Source organism: Nycticebus coucang, chromosome 4 (assembly GCF_027406575.1).
Source record: "Nycticebus coucang isolate mNycCou1 chromosome 4, mNycCou1.pri, whole genome shotgun sequence".
Lineage (NCBI taxonomy): Eukaryota > Metazoa > Chordata > Mammalia > Primates > Lorisidae > Nycticebus > Nycticebus coucang.
In genome coordinates, this window is record NC_069783.1 from 93,510,513 (window position 1) to 93,525,163 (window position 14,651).

General features: G+C 38.8%; 1 protein-coding gene across 10 annotated transcripts in view; it reads right to left on the reverse strand.

Annotated features, from left to right (window-relative positions):
• The window catches only part of TSGA10 (testis specific 10), a 137,760-nt gene extending 124,169 nt beyond the window's left edge, over window positions 1-13,591 (reverse strand). For 3 of the 10 annotated variants that reach the window (XM_053588358.1, XM_053588359.1, XM_053588356.1), the window contains exons 1-3: window positions 13,114-13,209; window positions 9,225-9,275; window positions 4,615-4,743 (exon numbers count right to left, since the gene is read on the reverse strand). In XM_053588358.1, coding sequence (XP_053444333.1) covers window positions 4,615-4,743; window positions 9,225-9,275; window positions 13,114-13,170 — 237 coding nt within the window. In that variant the 5' untranslated portion in view covers window positions 13,171-13,209. Of the gene's footprint in view, window positions 1-4,614; window positions 4,744-9,224; window positions 9,276-12,669; window positions 12,761-13,113; window positions 13,211-13,394 lie in introns of those variants that run through there. The other 7 variants (XM_053588365.1, XM_053588364.1, XM_053588360.1 and 4 more) reach the window with 6 other exon arrangements.
• Window positions 13,592-14,651: the final 1,060 nt, after the last annotated feature.

Consider the following 14,651-nt stretch of genomic DNA (forward strand, 5'->3'; position numbering starts at 1 on the left):
TCTCTTTGTTCTCTGGTTTTATTTTTTGTTTTGTTTTTGCTGCCTTCTATGGGTTATCTGAACATTTTTTATAATTCTTTTATTTATTTTTTGAGTATATCTCTGGTATATCTTTTATTTAGTGGTTGCTAGGTTTTACATTATATATACATAACTTACCACAGCCTACATTTTACTAGTTGAAGTAAAAGTGTAGAAAACTAACCTTTTATGTCCCTTTACTCTGTTATTTAAAAATTATTAACGACTATCTTAAAGAACTCATCTACATGCATTGAGAACCATATTTGACAAACATAATTTTGAAAACTAAAAAAGAAAAAGGAAATTCTATTGCATTTATCCATTTTTTAAAAATCTATATAACATTTTTTCTTCCTTCCTACAGTTCCAAGATTACTTTTTTAAATCATCTTTCTGAGTAAAGAAATTCCTTTAGCTATTCATTTAGGGTAGCTTTGCTGCCAACAAATCTTTTTAAGTTTTCCTTCATCTTGGCTTGGCACTCACAGCTCAGTGGTTAGGGCACTGGCCACATGCACCAGGGCTAGTGGGTTTGAACCCAGCCTGAGCCTGCTAAACAAACAAGAAAAAAAATAGGGGGGCATTGTGGCAGGCGCCGTATAGTCCCAGCTACAAGGGAGGCTGAGGCAAAAGAATCGCTTGAGCCCAAGAGTTAGAGGTTGTGTGAGCTGTGATGCTACAGCATTCTACCAAGGGCAACTTGGTGAGACTGTCTCAAAACAAAAAAAAAATTTCCTTCATCTGAGACTATCTTGATTTTCCTTTCATTCCTCAGGGATTCACTCTCTGAATTCAGTATACAAGGTTGATAGTTCTAGTACTTGAAAAATGTTGCACTACTTCCTTTTTACCGCCATGCTTTCAGATGGAAAAAACCTGCTGTTATTTGAATTGGTGTCCCCCATGGGTAATGCATGGTTTTTCTCTGGTTACTTTAGGAACTTTTTTTTTTTTTGGTCTTTAGTTTTCAAAAGCTTGATTACAAGATGTCTTGATGTGTATTTCTTTGGATGATTCCTGTTAAGTGTCCACTTACCTTCTTTTATCTGTTTTATGTCTTTGTGCCAAATATGGGGAATTTTCAGCCATTATTTCTTCAAATATTTTTTCAGCCCCACTCTCTTCCCTCTCTTTCTGGGATTGCAATGACCCAAATCTTAGACCTTTTGCTATAGTTCTACCTGTCCTTGTGCCTCTACTCACGTTTTTTCACTCTCTTTTCTCTCTGATGTTCAGATTAGATGATTTCTATTTTTCCTATTCCCACAGTCAGCAGTTCATTCCTCTCTCTCCTCCCCGTTCTGTTGAGAATATGATTTTTTAATTTTCTACTGTGTATTTTGAAACTGTATTATGTCAAAATAACAAATGTACCATTTTAACTATGTTTTAAGTGTACAGTTCATATAACGGCATTAAATATATTCACGGTGTTGTGCAGTGCAGCCATCACCATTACCATTTCCAGAAACTTTCATCATCCTCCTCAAAAAACTCTGTATCCATCAAACAGTAACTCCGTCTCTATGAATTTGCCATTCGAGGTATAAGTGGAATTAATTAAACATTTGTCTTCTTGTGTCTGGATTATTTTATTTAGTATAACATTTTTATGATTCATCCATGTTGTAGCACATATCAAAATTTCATTCTTTTTGAAGTTGAATATTTCATTGTAAGTTCATATCACATTTTGTTTATCCATTCATTTGCTGGTGGACATTTGGGTTGTTTTTACCTTTTGGCTGCTACCGTAAATAATGCTATTATGAACATTTGTATGTATCTATTTGAGTTCCTGCTTTAAATTCATTAGGGTATATGCCTAGGAACGGAATAGCTGGACCATATGGCATTCTATCTTTAACTTTTTCGGAAGCCACCAAACTGTTTTCCACCATGACTGCACCATTTTACATTCACTAGCAATACACAAGTGTTCAAAATTTCTTTGAATCCTCACTAACACTCATTACTTTCCATTATACTTATAACAACCATCCTAATGTGTGTGAAGAAGCATCTTATCGTGATTTAAATTTGCATTTCCTTAATGCTTGGTGATGTTGAGCACCTTTTCATGTGCTTATTGACCATTTGTATATCTTCTTTGGGGAAATGTCTACTCAAGCCCTTTGCCCACTTTTGAATTGAACTGTTGGGGCTTTGCTGGAGGGTGACAGGGGTGTTGGTTGTAATTCTTTATGTATTCTGCATATTGAACACTTATCAGATATGTGATATAGAATATTTTCTCACACATATTTTTTAATAGAATTTTTTTAGCACAGTTTTAGTTTTACAGAAAAATTGGTTAGGAAGTACAGAGTTGCCACATATTCCCTCCATACCCCCCAACTTCCTCTATTATTTACATTCTGTATTAATAGAGTCACAAATTACATTTGTTACAATTGATGGAAAAATATTCATACATTATCAACTAAGGTCCTGAGTATACATTAGGGTTCACTTTTGATATTGTGGTACATTGTGTGGATTCTGGTGAATACAGAATGGCATATTTCTGCCATTAGTATATTACACAGAATAATTTTACTGCTTAAAAGTCCTGTGCTCCATCTACTCATCCCCTCTCCTCCGAATCCCTGGCAACCACTGTTCTTTTTATGGTCTCCTGGTTTTGTCTTCTCCAGAGTGTCACATAGTTGGAATCATTCTGCCCTTGTTAAGTTTGCTATCAATAGAAATAAACTTTCAAAGTTCTTCCACGACTTTTTGTAGCTTGGTAGTTTATTCCTTTTTATCATCATATATGATTCCATTGTAGGGATGTGCCAGTTTGCTTATCTATCAAAGGACAACTTACTTGGTTGCTCCTAAGTTTCAGCAGTTATAATAATAAATCTGCTATAAATATTTATATGCAGATTTTTATGTGGATGAATTTTAGTTCTAAAATTGCCATGTTCTTGTCTTTTATTTCTTTGCTGACATTTTCTATTTTTTCATCTCTTTCAAGCATGCTCTTAATTGCTTATCAAGCATTTTTATAACTACTCTAAAAATCCTTGTCAGAAAATTTTAATATCTGTTTCATGTTAACTTCTCTTGATTGTTTTTTCCAGATCTTCCCGATTCCAGATCTTATGTTTTAATAAGCCTTCTATATAACTCCAGCTAAAAAGGGGGGACACACTGCCTCATTACTGCTAGGTGGAGAGATAAGTCCAATTTCTCCACTTGGCCTCTGTTAACACCTGAGGAGAGTGGAGCTCCTAGCTGCTGCTAGGCACAGGTAGGAGTTCAGGCTCATCGCTAGCCCTATGCTGTTACCACCAGAGCTGGGAGGAATAGAGGTGCCTTTTGACTGTTTACCACGTGATCTTCACTGACACTATGGGTGGGTAAGTTCAACACTGCTGAGAGGTAGTCTCTATACTAGGTGTCCTCTGACATCACCCACCTCTTACTACAGGGTAGGAAGAGATGTCTTGGCTCTTCTTGTAGTCTCTCCTGACACCAGGACATTGGTAAGAATAAAATTCGTGGTTCCTCACTTAGCCTTCTTTGCCATTACCCTGGTGGGGGTAGGTGGGAGAATGTGGGGTCAGGCACAACAGGGCTCCTCCTTACAACCTGGTGAGGATGAAATCAAGACTCTTTACTTGGCCTACGATGGCAGGAATGGGGCTGTCGCTTTCTCTGTGGTAGCTGCTTGGAATGGGCAGTTATTTCTAAACATTTGCCTTAACAGGTTACCCCTTTCCTGGTCCCTTGGCTGTGGGGGTGATGGCTTTTCTGGCATTGTTTTGTTGTTTATGCCTATTATCATTTCCAGCTGATAGTTTTTCCAGCACCCTGTCTGGGATATATAGAGTAAAAAGAAATCCAAGAACTCACTAATGTATTTTTCTTAGTGTCTTGAAATCCCCAGCCAAAGTTCCTTTTTCTTGCCACCTTTCAGAGTCTTTTAACATTTGTAACTCTTTTTTTTTTTTTTTTTTTTTTTTTTGTGATTTTTTTTTTGGCCGGGGCTGGGTTTGAACCCACCACTTCCGGCGTATGGGACCAGCGCCCTACTCCTTGAGCCACAGGCGCCGCCCTGTCTTTTAACATTTGTAATATTCAGAGTTTTCACGTGTACTTAGAGGGCAGAAAAGGAAAAAGTAACACTAATCCACCTTTCTACAAAAAGAAGTCTATTAATAGCCTTTATTAATAGCTATACCACATGTCAGAAACAAGGAGAACAGAAACAATACTGAACTTGGAGTTCACAGAATTGGGTTCAAATCCTAGCTAACCTGGAAGTTCAGACAGAATCACAACTAACCTTTTGGAACGTCAGCTTCCATGTCTAAAAATGGAAATAACATTATTTTTCACAAGGTTGGAATGATTCAGACTACGTACTAGAAGAAAACATGACACAACAGCTGGCATGCAGTTTGTACTCAATGACTCTGAAGCTGTTTATCAAAATAGTTAAGATAAAGATTGAATGATTTTAGACCGATAAGATTTGAACAAGCTCTGAATTAGTAATGATTTATTCTCCATCTTCTTGTTTTAAAATAGACTCTCATCTCACTTTAATTCATGAAATATGTTGTAACTAAAGGTAACCTGTAATTTCAGTGTAGTGACGAGTCTGTCTTGGTTTCTCACTTCTTGTTCTAGCTGGATAGTCTTCTGGTATTTTTCAGCTTCAGAACCTGGAGCCCCTAGACCAAAATCATGTTCCTTGGTGGTAACCTAGTAGAAAGAATGGGAAATAATACAGAAGCATTCAGTTTAAAACAGTTGTGTGATTTTTCATAATAATTAATAAATTTTAAAAATACATAACATTTTTAGATATATTTTCGATTGTTTTTAACCATTTCCCACCAGCCAGGAGTATTTTATTAAGCTTTAGTTTCTCAAAATTTTGTTACAATTTTTTTTTCTGTTTCCCAAATACAAAACTGTGATATTTAAGTTGCTTTTCAAAGAAGGTATGCCCTATCCTAACCCCTCTATAATCATGGTACTATGCAAATATGGGTCAGTAACACATAAGTCGTTTACATCTAGGCCTCTGTTGTCCAACAAGGTAGCCATTAGCTACATGTTGGCTGTTGCTATTGTATACTAACAAAACAACTCGTTACTTATATCACAAAGAACTAGTTTCCCTAATATATAGTTCCTATAAATGAAAAAGAAATACTCTGATGGAAAAATTGGCAAAGAATACAGACATTTATAAAAATGGATCTTAAATAGATGTTCAATCTTACTCTTTAGAGTGATACAAATTAAAACCAGATATTTCACACTGTGAAACTTAGCACTTAGGCAGGCTGACAGATTTATTTTCCTTTTTTTCTTTCTAATAGTGACTGCCCCAACTGGAACATGGTGATTAGCTCTTACAGAGTATTTCAAATTATGAATAATTTAGAACTTTATGGACTACTCTTAAATCCTACTATTTCTTAAATAATTTCTATTGAAGAATGTATTCCTAGTTGCAGATATTTTACTTAGAATAACAATAGTTTCTCACTATAGCAGTACTTTTCAAATTTTACTAAACATGTGAATCACTGTGGAATCTTGTTTAAGTGCATATTCTTAATTACAGTAGGCCTGAGATTCTACATTTCTAACAAGCTACTTTATGATCCTTACTTGGTTAATACAAGGACCATGTTTAAATAACAAGGATCTATTAAAATCTAAACCTACAAAAAAAAAGAGAAAGGAAAAAAAATCTAAACCTACCCAACATTCAGAGTTCTTCAAAATATGGTCCCTTTCCACTTCACCAATTTTACCTTCTTCACACCTCCAAGAACAACTCTAATTAAAGACACATTAGGCCAAGCCTATTAACTTACACCTGAAATCCCAGCACCTTGCGAGGATAGGACAGAAGGATCACTGAGCCTACAAGTTTGAGACCTGCCTGAACAACACATCTCTACAACCTTATCTCTACAAAAAAGTTTTAAAATTAGCCAGGCATGGTGGTGGACGCCTGTAGTCCTAGGTACTCGAGGCAGAGAGAGGAGGATTGCTTGAGCCCAGGAGTTCGAGGTTGCAGTGAGCTATGATCATGTCAGTGCATACTCCAGCCTGAGTGACAGAACAAGACCCTGTCTTTTAAAAAAAAAAAAATCTACTAGTCTACCCATTCTTAACACAGACACTCAGAAGCATGTTATCTTCTGCTCATAAGCCTTGCTTTCACCCTTTCTCCATTTAAATGAAGAGATTTCTAAAACTCAACTCAAATTCCCCATTCCCCAAGTTTTATGTCTTCTCCATTGTATAATGATCATTTCTTCATTGAGACTTGTGTATATATTGATTATAGATCAATTTAAGTAGTTTTTTTTTCTGGTTATATCTTTATTATACATTGATTTGAACCTAAAAAGGAAAAATATCTGAAAACTTTCAGTATCTATGCCGCCTGTACAGAGTCTTTATGTAATGACTGAATGTCAATAAAAATTTGTTGAGGCTGATAATCAAGCAGTGTGTTAAAGAAGATAAAATTAAGGGCGGCGCCTGTGGTTCAAAGGAGTAGGGAGCCGGCCCCATTTGCCGGAGTTGGTGGGTTCACCCCAGCCCCAGCCAAAAACTGCAAAAAAAAAAAGGACAAAATTGAACTTTCCTTCTTCTCTTTGGTAAACTGAAGTGGAGATTATGAAAAATCAGGCCACTCTAGAAATTAAAGATAGGAAGAGGACACATGGCGACCTGACAATCGTGAGCAATCATGCTGAAGTTGCCACCTTTCCTCCACTAGCTTTGGAAGCAATACTGCTGCCAAGAAAGGGAGATCAGGGTATCTGAAATTCCTATACCTTATCTGCCAGTTTCCCCACCTCAGGCCACCTGAATAACTTTCATACACCTGTGGCCCCTAATATTTGTTAGAATGGAATTTGTATTCCTGTACAGATCTCAGAGAATGCCAGTGAAAGTACTATCATTCTCAATTGGGAAGTTACAAAGCAAAGTGCTTAAGAGCATATTTTGGTATCAGACTGCCTATGTTCATAATCCTAGCTGAGCACTTCTTAGCTGAGTGACCTTGGGCAAGTCACTTCTCTGGCTATGGCTTCCTCATCTCATAGAGTTATATGATAATTAAATGAGTTAATTACGTATTAAAGCATTAGAAGAATATCTGGCACAAAAGTACTGTATTTATTATTTACTATTATTACTAATTCTTCTCACTGAGTCAATTTATTTAATTGGCTATCAAGCCCTACTGATCTTTTCACTAAAGCTTCTGTCAATTACATTTCTTCCATCCTTACTAATTTGTTTGTTTATTTAAAGAAATTTATAGGCTAGGCATAGTGGCTCCCACCTGTAATCTTAGCACTCTGGGAAGCTGAGGATGGTGGACTGCTTGAGTGCATGTGTTTGAGACTAGCCTAAACATGAGCGAGACACTGTCACTACTGAAAATAGAAAAACTAGCTGGGTGTTGAGGCAGGCACCTATTGACCCAGCTACTCAAGAGGCTGAGGTAAAAGGATTGCTTGAGCCCAAGAGTTTGAGGTTGCTGTGAGCTATGATGCCACAATACTATAGCCTGGGGCAGGTAACACAGTGAGACTGTGTATCAAATAAATAAACAAACAAACTTATAAATAGCTATAAGAACAAACCAATAATATTCATTTCTGCAGACGAGAAGATGGAAAACAAACAGAATCATATAATTTCAACTCTAAATGAATCTAAGGAAGTCCAGAACAAGTAAATCGGAAATTACAGTACAGCATGATTATTGCACATAGGTACTAAAGAAACACCAACAAAAGGGCTACCAAAAAAGTTATTTCTGACTTCTATTTTTCCCCAAAACACTTATCATCTACTCTCCATTCCAACAGAACTATGAACATATCTCTATTAGAGCACTTAACATGATATATTGCATTTATTGGACGTCCACAGTCTTGGCAACTGTAACATGTCTAAAACAGACCTCTCAATTCCCCCACCTGTACCCCTGATCTCAACCCTCTTTTCCACTATGTTCCTTTCCTATCTTTTTTTTTGAGACAGAATTTCAAGCTGTCGCCCTGGGTAGACAGCCATGGTGTCATAGCTCCCAGCAACCTCAAACTCTTGGGCTCAAGCAATTCTCTTGCCTCAGCTTCCCAAGTAACTAGATCTACAGGCGCCCACTGCAACACCTGCCTATTTTTTTGTTGCAGTTGTCTTTGTTGTTTTAGCTGGTCTGGGCCAGGTTTGAACCTGCTAGCCTCCATGTATGTGACCAGCACCCTAGCCACTGAGCTATGGGCACCGCCCCTTCCCCATCCTCTCATATCACATTACACCATCATTTTGTCTAAGCCATTGCTTAAATTAAAAAAAGAAAAAAAAAAAAACTGAGGAGATGGCCAGGTGTGGTGGCTCACACCTGTAATCCCATTACTTTGAGAGGCTGGGGAAAAGGGAGGATCGCTTGAGCCCAAGAATTGGAGGCTAAAGGGAGCTATGATCACACCATTGCACTTCAGCCTGTAAGACAGAGCAAGACACAGTCAAAAAAAAAAGAAAAAGAAAAGAAAGAAAGAAAAAAAAAAAGCAAGGAGTTATCTTTGATTTTTATCTTTCCCTGACTCCCATCTAATCCTTTAGCAAATTTTATTGGTTCTACTTCCAAAATATATCCTAAATCCATACACTTTTCTACTTTTTAATCACCATCTCCCTTGGCCAAATCACCATAATCTCCCACCTAGAATACTACAAGAGTTTCCCACTGATCTTTTTGCTTCTACTATTGCTCCCTACAACCTATTACCCACACTGAAATCAAAGCAACCACTAAAAATAATGATTCAAAAATATTCCAATGACTTTCCAGTGCAATTAGAATAAAATCCAAACTTTTTAAGACCCGACATGATTTGGCCCTTGCCTTCACTAAAAAGATCTAGTGCTTGCTTCTTTGTTTACCCACCAGCTGTATTTGTTTTCTTTCTGTTTTTCTAGTGTGCTGCTCTGGTCTGTATGTTTTTGTTTCCCAAAATCCATGTTAAAATCCTAATTCCCAAAGTAATCATATTAAGAGACACAGTTTTGGGGAGGTGATTAAGCATGATCAGTTACCTTTATAAAACAGGCCCCAGAGAGCTCCCTCACCCCTTCCAAAATGTAAGAACACAGTCTGAAGGTACTGTCTATGAACCAGGAAAAGAAGCCCTTACCAGACACTGAATCTCCTGGCTTCTTGGTCTTGGACTTCCCAGCCTCCAGAACTGTGAGAATTAAATTTCTGTTGTTTATAAGCTACCGAACATATGGTGTGTCATTACAGCAGCTCAAAGGACTAAGATATTTGCCGATCTCATTCCAAGTCTTCTGCCTTGCTTTCCCCCTCTTAGGAACACTCTCTCTCCAGCATGGTTGGCTCCTTATCATCATCAACTCTCTGGCTGAAATGTCAGAGGGTCTTCCCTGACTTCTCACCTGAAGTAGTCTCTCTCTCAGCCACTCTCTTATTAGGATATTTATACTTACCACTACTTAAAATTATATCATTTACTCGCTCACTTGTTGACTGTCTATGTCCTGATACTAGAACATACAGTTCAAGAGACCTAGGCTTTTCTCTGGTCACCATTATATCCCTAATGCCTTAAAAATGCCCAGAACAAAGTTGGGACTCGATAAACAATGAATTTTGACTATTAAAACAAAAAGCAGTTTGACAATAGGGGTGGAGTGGAAGCAAGTCTCAAGAAGACTAATGAATAAGTAGTAAAGAAAAAGAAAATATGAACTTATTTTAGGAAGCATAATTATAAGAGGAAGAGAGGTAGAGGAAGACAAGGCTGTAAAAGGGTCAACAAAGAGGAAAAAAACTTGTTTTACAATTCAGTTTACATCAAAGACCCCTTTCAGAATCAATGCAAATATACCTTAACAAACTATTTCAGGGTATTTAAGAATTTCTAAGATCCTTGAATTCCAGGTGAAGAAGACCACAGTGCAGAAATAAGAAAGATTCCTAAAACACAGGTTAGTATTAATTGATGGAGAAAAACAGCTGAGGCAGTAAGAGGAAATCCAGGAAAAGAGTGTGCATTATCATCTGAGACAAAAAAGAGAAAAATAAGGACAGGAGGAGATTTACATAAGCCTAGGTAGAAATTTGAAAACATTTCTGTCTGGTATAATTTAAATTTTTTAGTGAATAGGACGTAAGATCATATGCTAAAAGTATCATCAATGTTGAGCAAAATATGAGGCACATAATACGTGGTCAACAAATGTCTATTGAATATTTTGATAGAATAATGGAAAACACTGGAGTACTTGTATGGAACTCTGAAATCTGGTTCTATTATAGTAGTTCAACTAGGAATCGAGTCTCTGTGTTCTTTTTTAAAAATTATCTCCAGAAGTTTAAACTTACAGACACTCTGAAGTAGAAAGGAATTGCCTCATTAATAGAAGGATATGGAAAACCACACAAAATCTTATGAATAATTATGAAAGGATTTTATATTTATAATAAAAATAAACAAATATTTTGGGAATTCACTTTAAATAAAATAGTAAAGCCACACTGTTTAACTTTCTTAAGAAAATGAACCTCTCTAGTCATTCCATCCAAAACCTTTTCTTCCCCAAAGCTCTTCTTTTTTTCTGCAATCTAAACTATATGTAAAGAAATAACTTGCTTCTTCAACTAAGCATAAAACAATAGCCTTAGAAGTAGTGTTTCTTGAGATCTCTTAGAGTAAAGCAGGATTAAATACTGTAGTTGTTTTCAAGAGGCTTTTCTGGACTAAAGTAATTTCATAATACAATAGACCGATGTTATAGCACAACTTAGACAAAAAACTTACTGTGAAGAAGAAATCCTCAGGACCCTGACAAATGTACAACTATTTGGGAGACAGGTGCAGAAAGAAAGCAGGCCAGAAACCAAATTACATTATTGCAGCAACCCCCTTCCCCTACTCCTATAAATCCTTATGACTCTGAGAAGAGTATAGCCATCCTGGGAGGACAGCTAGAGAAAGAAAGCAAATTAAGAGACCAAATAGCATGATCACAGCAACCCCTTCCCACCCTCCTGAAAGGCTTCAAGGACAGTGTTCCTGGGAAGCATCAGAATCCCTGGTTGGCACTAGAGATAAGGTCACGCAAAATTAACACATTTTATGGAAGGCAGTAATTCTAAAATCAGTCTGGGACACAGCATCATTCACTCTGCAGGAAAGACGACTTCCCTCATCTCTCATGACCCACCTCCCACTTTCCAACTACACTAATAAAAGTCCCTTGAAAATGTGTAAGCTGAGCTGACTTCTGGTCAGACTCCATTCTGCTCCTTTAAAATAAAGCATATCCTTAATCCCTGGACTGCCTCCTCTCTGTTTTGCGAACACTGGCCGGACTCTATCCCTAAACCTTTCACTAACTAGCTTACTTGAAAAGATTTTTCTGGGACACCTGTGTAAGAATATTTGTGGCACTGCCATTCATAAGGGCCAAAAACTGGAACAACCTTAATATCCACCAACAATAAACTAAATTGTGGTTAAACAATGGAACTAAAACAATCACCAAACTAAATATCACAAGCAACAAGAAAGATAGATCTTAAGAATGATGGTGAGAAAAGAAGATACACATGAATACTCAGCACAATTTTGTTTACACAAAGTTCAAAAAACAAGCCAAAATATTAATATAATGTGCATGTTCACACACGAAGATGGCGAAACTATATGGAAAAAATAAGGAAGTGGCTATCTATGGGCATAAAAAGGAGCATGTAATCTGGAAAGGGATTAAATAATAATACCTGGTCTAACTGCCTCTGTATATGGAGGACTTTAAAATTAATCCACATCATCCTATACTGGTCTGAGCAACTGAAAAAGACAACAGAAAAGAGAGATCAGAGAATCTCTAAACCTGATTATATTCTGGGTTACAAGCAGTGATTTTTCTTCAGAAGGTAATGAAAATGAGAAATATTTTGGAAACTGCCATTGAAGAATGCCAAAGTTTAGAGTTCAAAATAAATATTTCATTAATGTACCTTCCTAGTTCAAACTAATTAGGACTAAGGGTTTGAGTCATTGATCAATTAAAATACAAACAAGAATTCCTTTTATCTGAAGGCTACATTGAACAGTTTGATGAGAACATTTCAGATTGTATACCAAACCAGCACATTGTACCCCTTGATTGCACTAATGTACACAGCTATGATTTAACCATAAAAAAAAAAGAATTCCTTTTATCCTGGAGGCAGATGTTAATTGACACTCTCCTTTTATAACTAACCTATTTTATTCTACTTACAAACTAATTGTCATTCTATTTATCTCCATAAAGGTAAACAGAGTGTACTTGAAATGCTGAAAACTAGCAGAAAAATTTAAAACAACTAGTATCTGGGGATGTAAAGGCCTGGAATAGAAAAAAGAAAATGCTGAAATACTGTCATCTATGCAAACTTTCCTGAAGCCATGATCTTCGACTTTATTTGGGGGGGTGGGGTGAGTATTCTTCTGCATTTTTAGGTAATAGGTCCATGATCACATAATTATCCAACTTAAGTCGCAAAACTTTTTCAAACAAAAGCCACCGTGACCTGTCTTTCTTGTGTACAATTTCTACTGAACTTACATGAAATTTCCACGCAAATGTCTACATAACCTTGGACCTCCATCACCCTAAGCCTATAGAGACTCAGAAGTGAGAGATTAGGAGTCAGGAGGAGCCAGGATGAATTCCCAAATCTCTGACTTCCATATGTCTCAGCTCCACTCCAGAGCATTTCTAAACAGAACAGTTTCCCCCAACAACGAAAAGGAGAGATGTGGCAGGAAGCGAAGCGGTCACCATAGGAACTGGGCTCAACTCTATACTCCCAAGAAACGACAACAGGGCAAAGTCTGCTCCGGGAAGGCTTCCCCAGCTCGCTCCAAGGCCCGCTACTGATCCTCACATCAATTTAGGCAGAGAATACCCGCCTCCGAGCACCCGCAGCCCCAAACCTGTCACACCCGCCCCCTTGTAGCTGCCTTCTCGGAGACCTGCCCCAGCCCGGCGCATCTCCGCTGCTTCTACCTGGAGCTCCGGGTCCCTCCCCAGCATTCTCGGCCCGGTGTCCTTCCCAGAGTTCATCCCTGCGACTGCCAAGCTCCAGCCTCCGCCAGTGCTCCAAGTCCTGCCCCGTCTCCATTCTCCGCCCTGTCTCCATCCTCCTCCCCTTTCTCCTCCCTTCCCACCCTCAAATCGACTTGGCCCCGCCCTGGCGGAGTCGGAGGAAGGCAGGTCCCGGCGGGAAGGAAGCGCGGGCGGTTAGCGCCGGCCGCAGCCGCCGTCAGCCCCGCCCTCACGCTCTGTACCTGAGGGGGGCTCTTCTTCCACCACCCCGGTGCCTCTGCTCCGCTTCCGTCCCTCGCGCCCCTAATGTCCGTGCGCACGCGTACCTGGCTCGACCCTCCCTCTCGCTGGGACTAGAAGCCGTGCGCGCGCACCCACGCACGTAGCGACGCGTACAGACACCTGCCCGCCTTACAGGGCGCTGGGAAAAGGCTCTTCTTCGCCCATCCGCGCCGCGCAGGCGCACGCCCACGCAGCGCCTGGACGCCCGCCCCGAGCGTCTCGTCTCCTAGTAACCAGTCGCGCGCCCCTTTTCCTTTAGGTGTTTCTTCCAGCCTAAAGCTGGATGGAACGCGCATGTGCAGGGTGGTCTCTGGCCGCGCCTCCTTCCTTCAGCTCTTGAACACCAACTGCTTCGCAGAGGTGGTTTTGGACCACTTTTCCCAGAGATAGAGCATCGTTCTAGACCCACGTTCAGTAAACCATTTACTCTCCAGAGCTGCTCTTAGCCGCAGCTCCTGCCGTTTTGACGAAGCCTTCAAGTCCTGTCCTCCTGTGCCTGCCTGTCTCGGTGAGCGCGGGCAGCCTGCAGCCTGGGGAGCCTGTCGACGCAGGGCCTTAATCAGCTCTGCACGATCAGGGTGGAATTGGGAGTCGACAGAACTAGCGATGAAATAACAGCATATTCCTGACCGATATTCCCTCTCCACATGCCTGTCCTTCTCCAACTATCTTTTCCAGAAAAAACAAACAAACAAACATTGGTGATAGTTAACAAAAAAAGAACGTCCCACTCTTCTCAACACAAGAGCTTCTGAACAAGCAACATGACTTTATCGCCCTTTCTTTTCCTACAGATGACATAGAAATTAGGTTTTTACAGCAGTCTTCTGATGATCTTGATACAGTATAAGTCTGTGCATTTCAAAAGTAAGCTCACATTTGAGGAGACTAACGATCCCTGTTTTTGCCAGGTGAGTACTAATTTTTTCCCATAAGGATCATTGGGAGGGATAAATATCTTCTACGTTATATTTTTTCATAAGAAAATATTTAAATATAAGTTTCTTGTTTTTCCCTTCCTTCTTCTGATTTTTCATCATTGTGTGTTGTTACATATTCTCATATTTTGTAGCATTTTTCAGATACTATATATTTTGTACATACAACTGGATACTGAAAAAGGAAATGTTCCTATAATTTTAGGTAAAGAGATTAGAGGACCCAAGGAGCATATTTTTTCTGAAATATAATTATTCCTAGTTGATAAAGTAACAAAA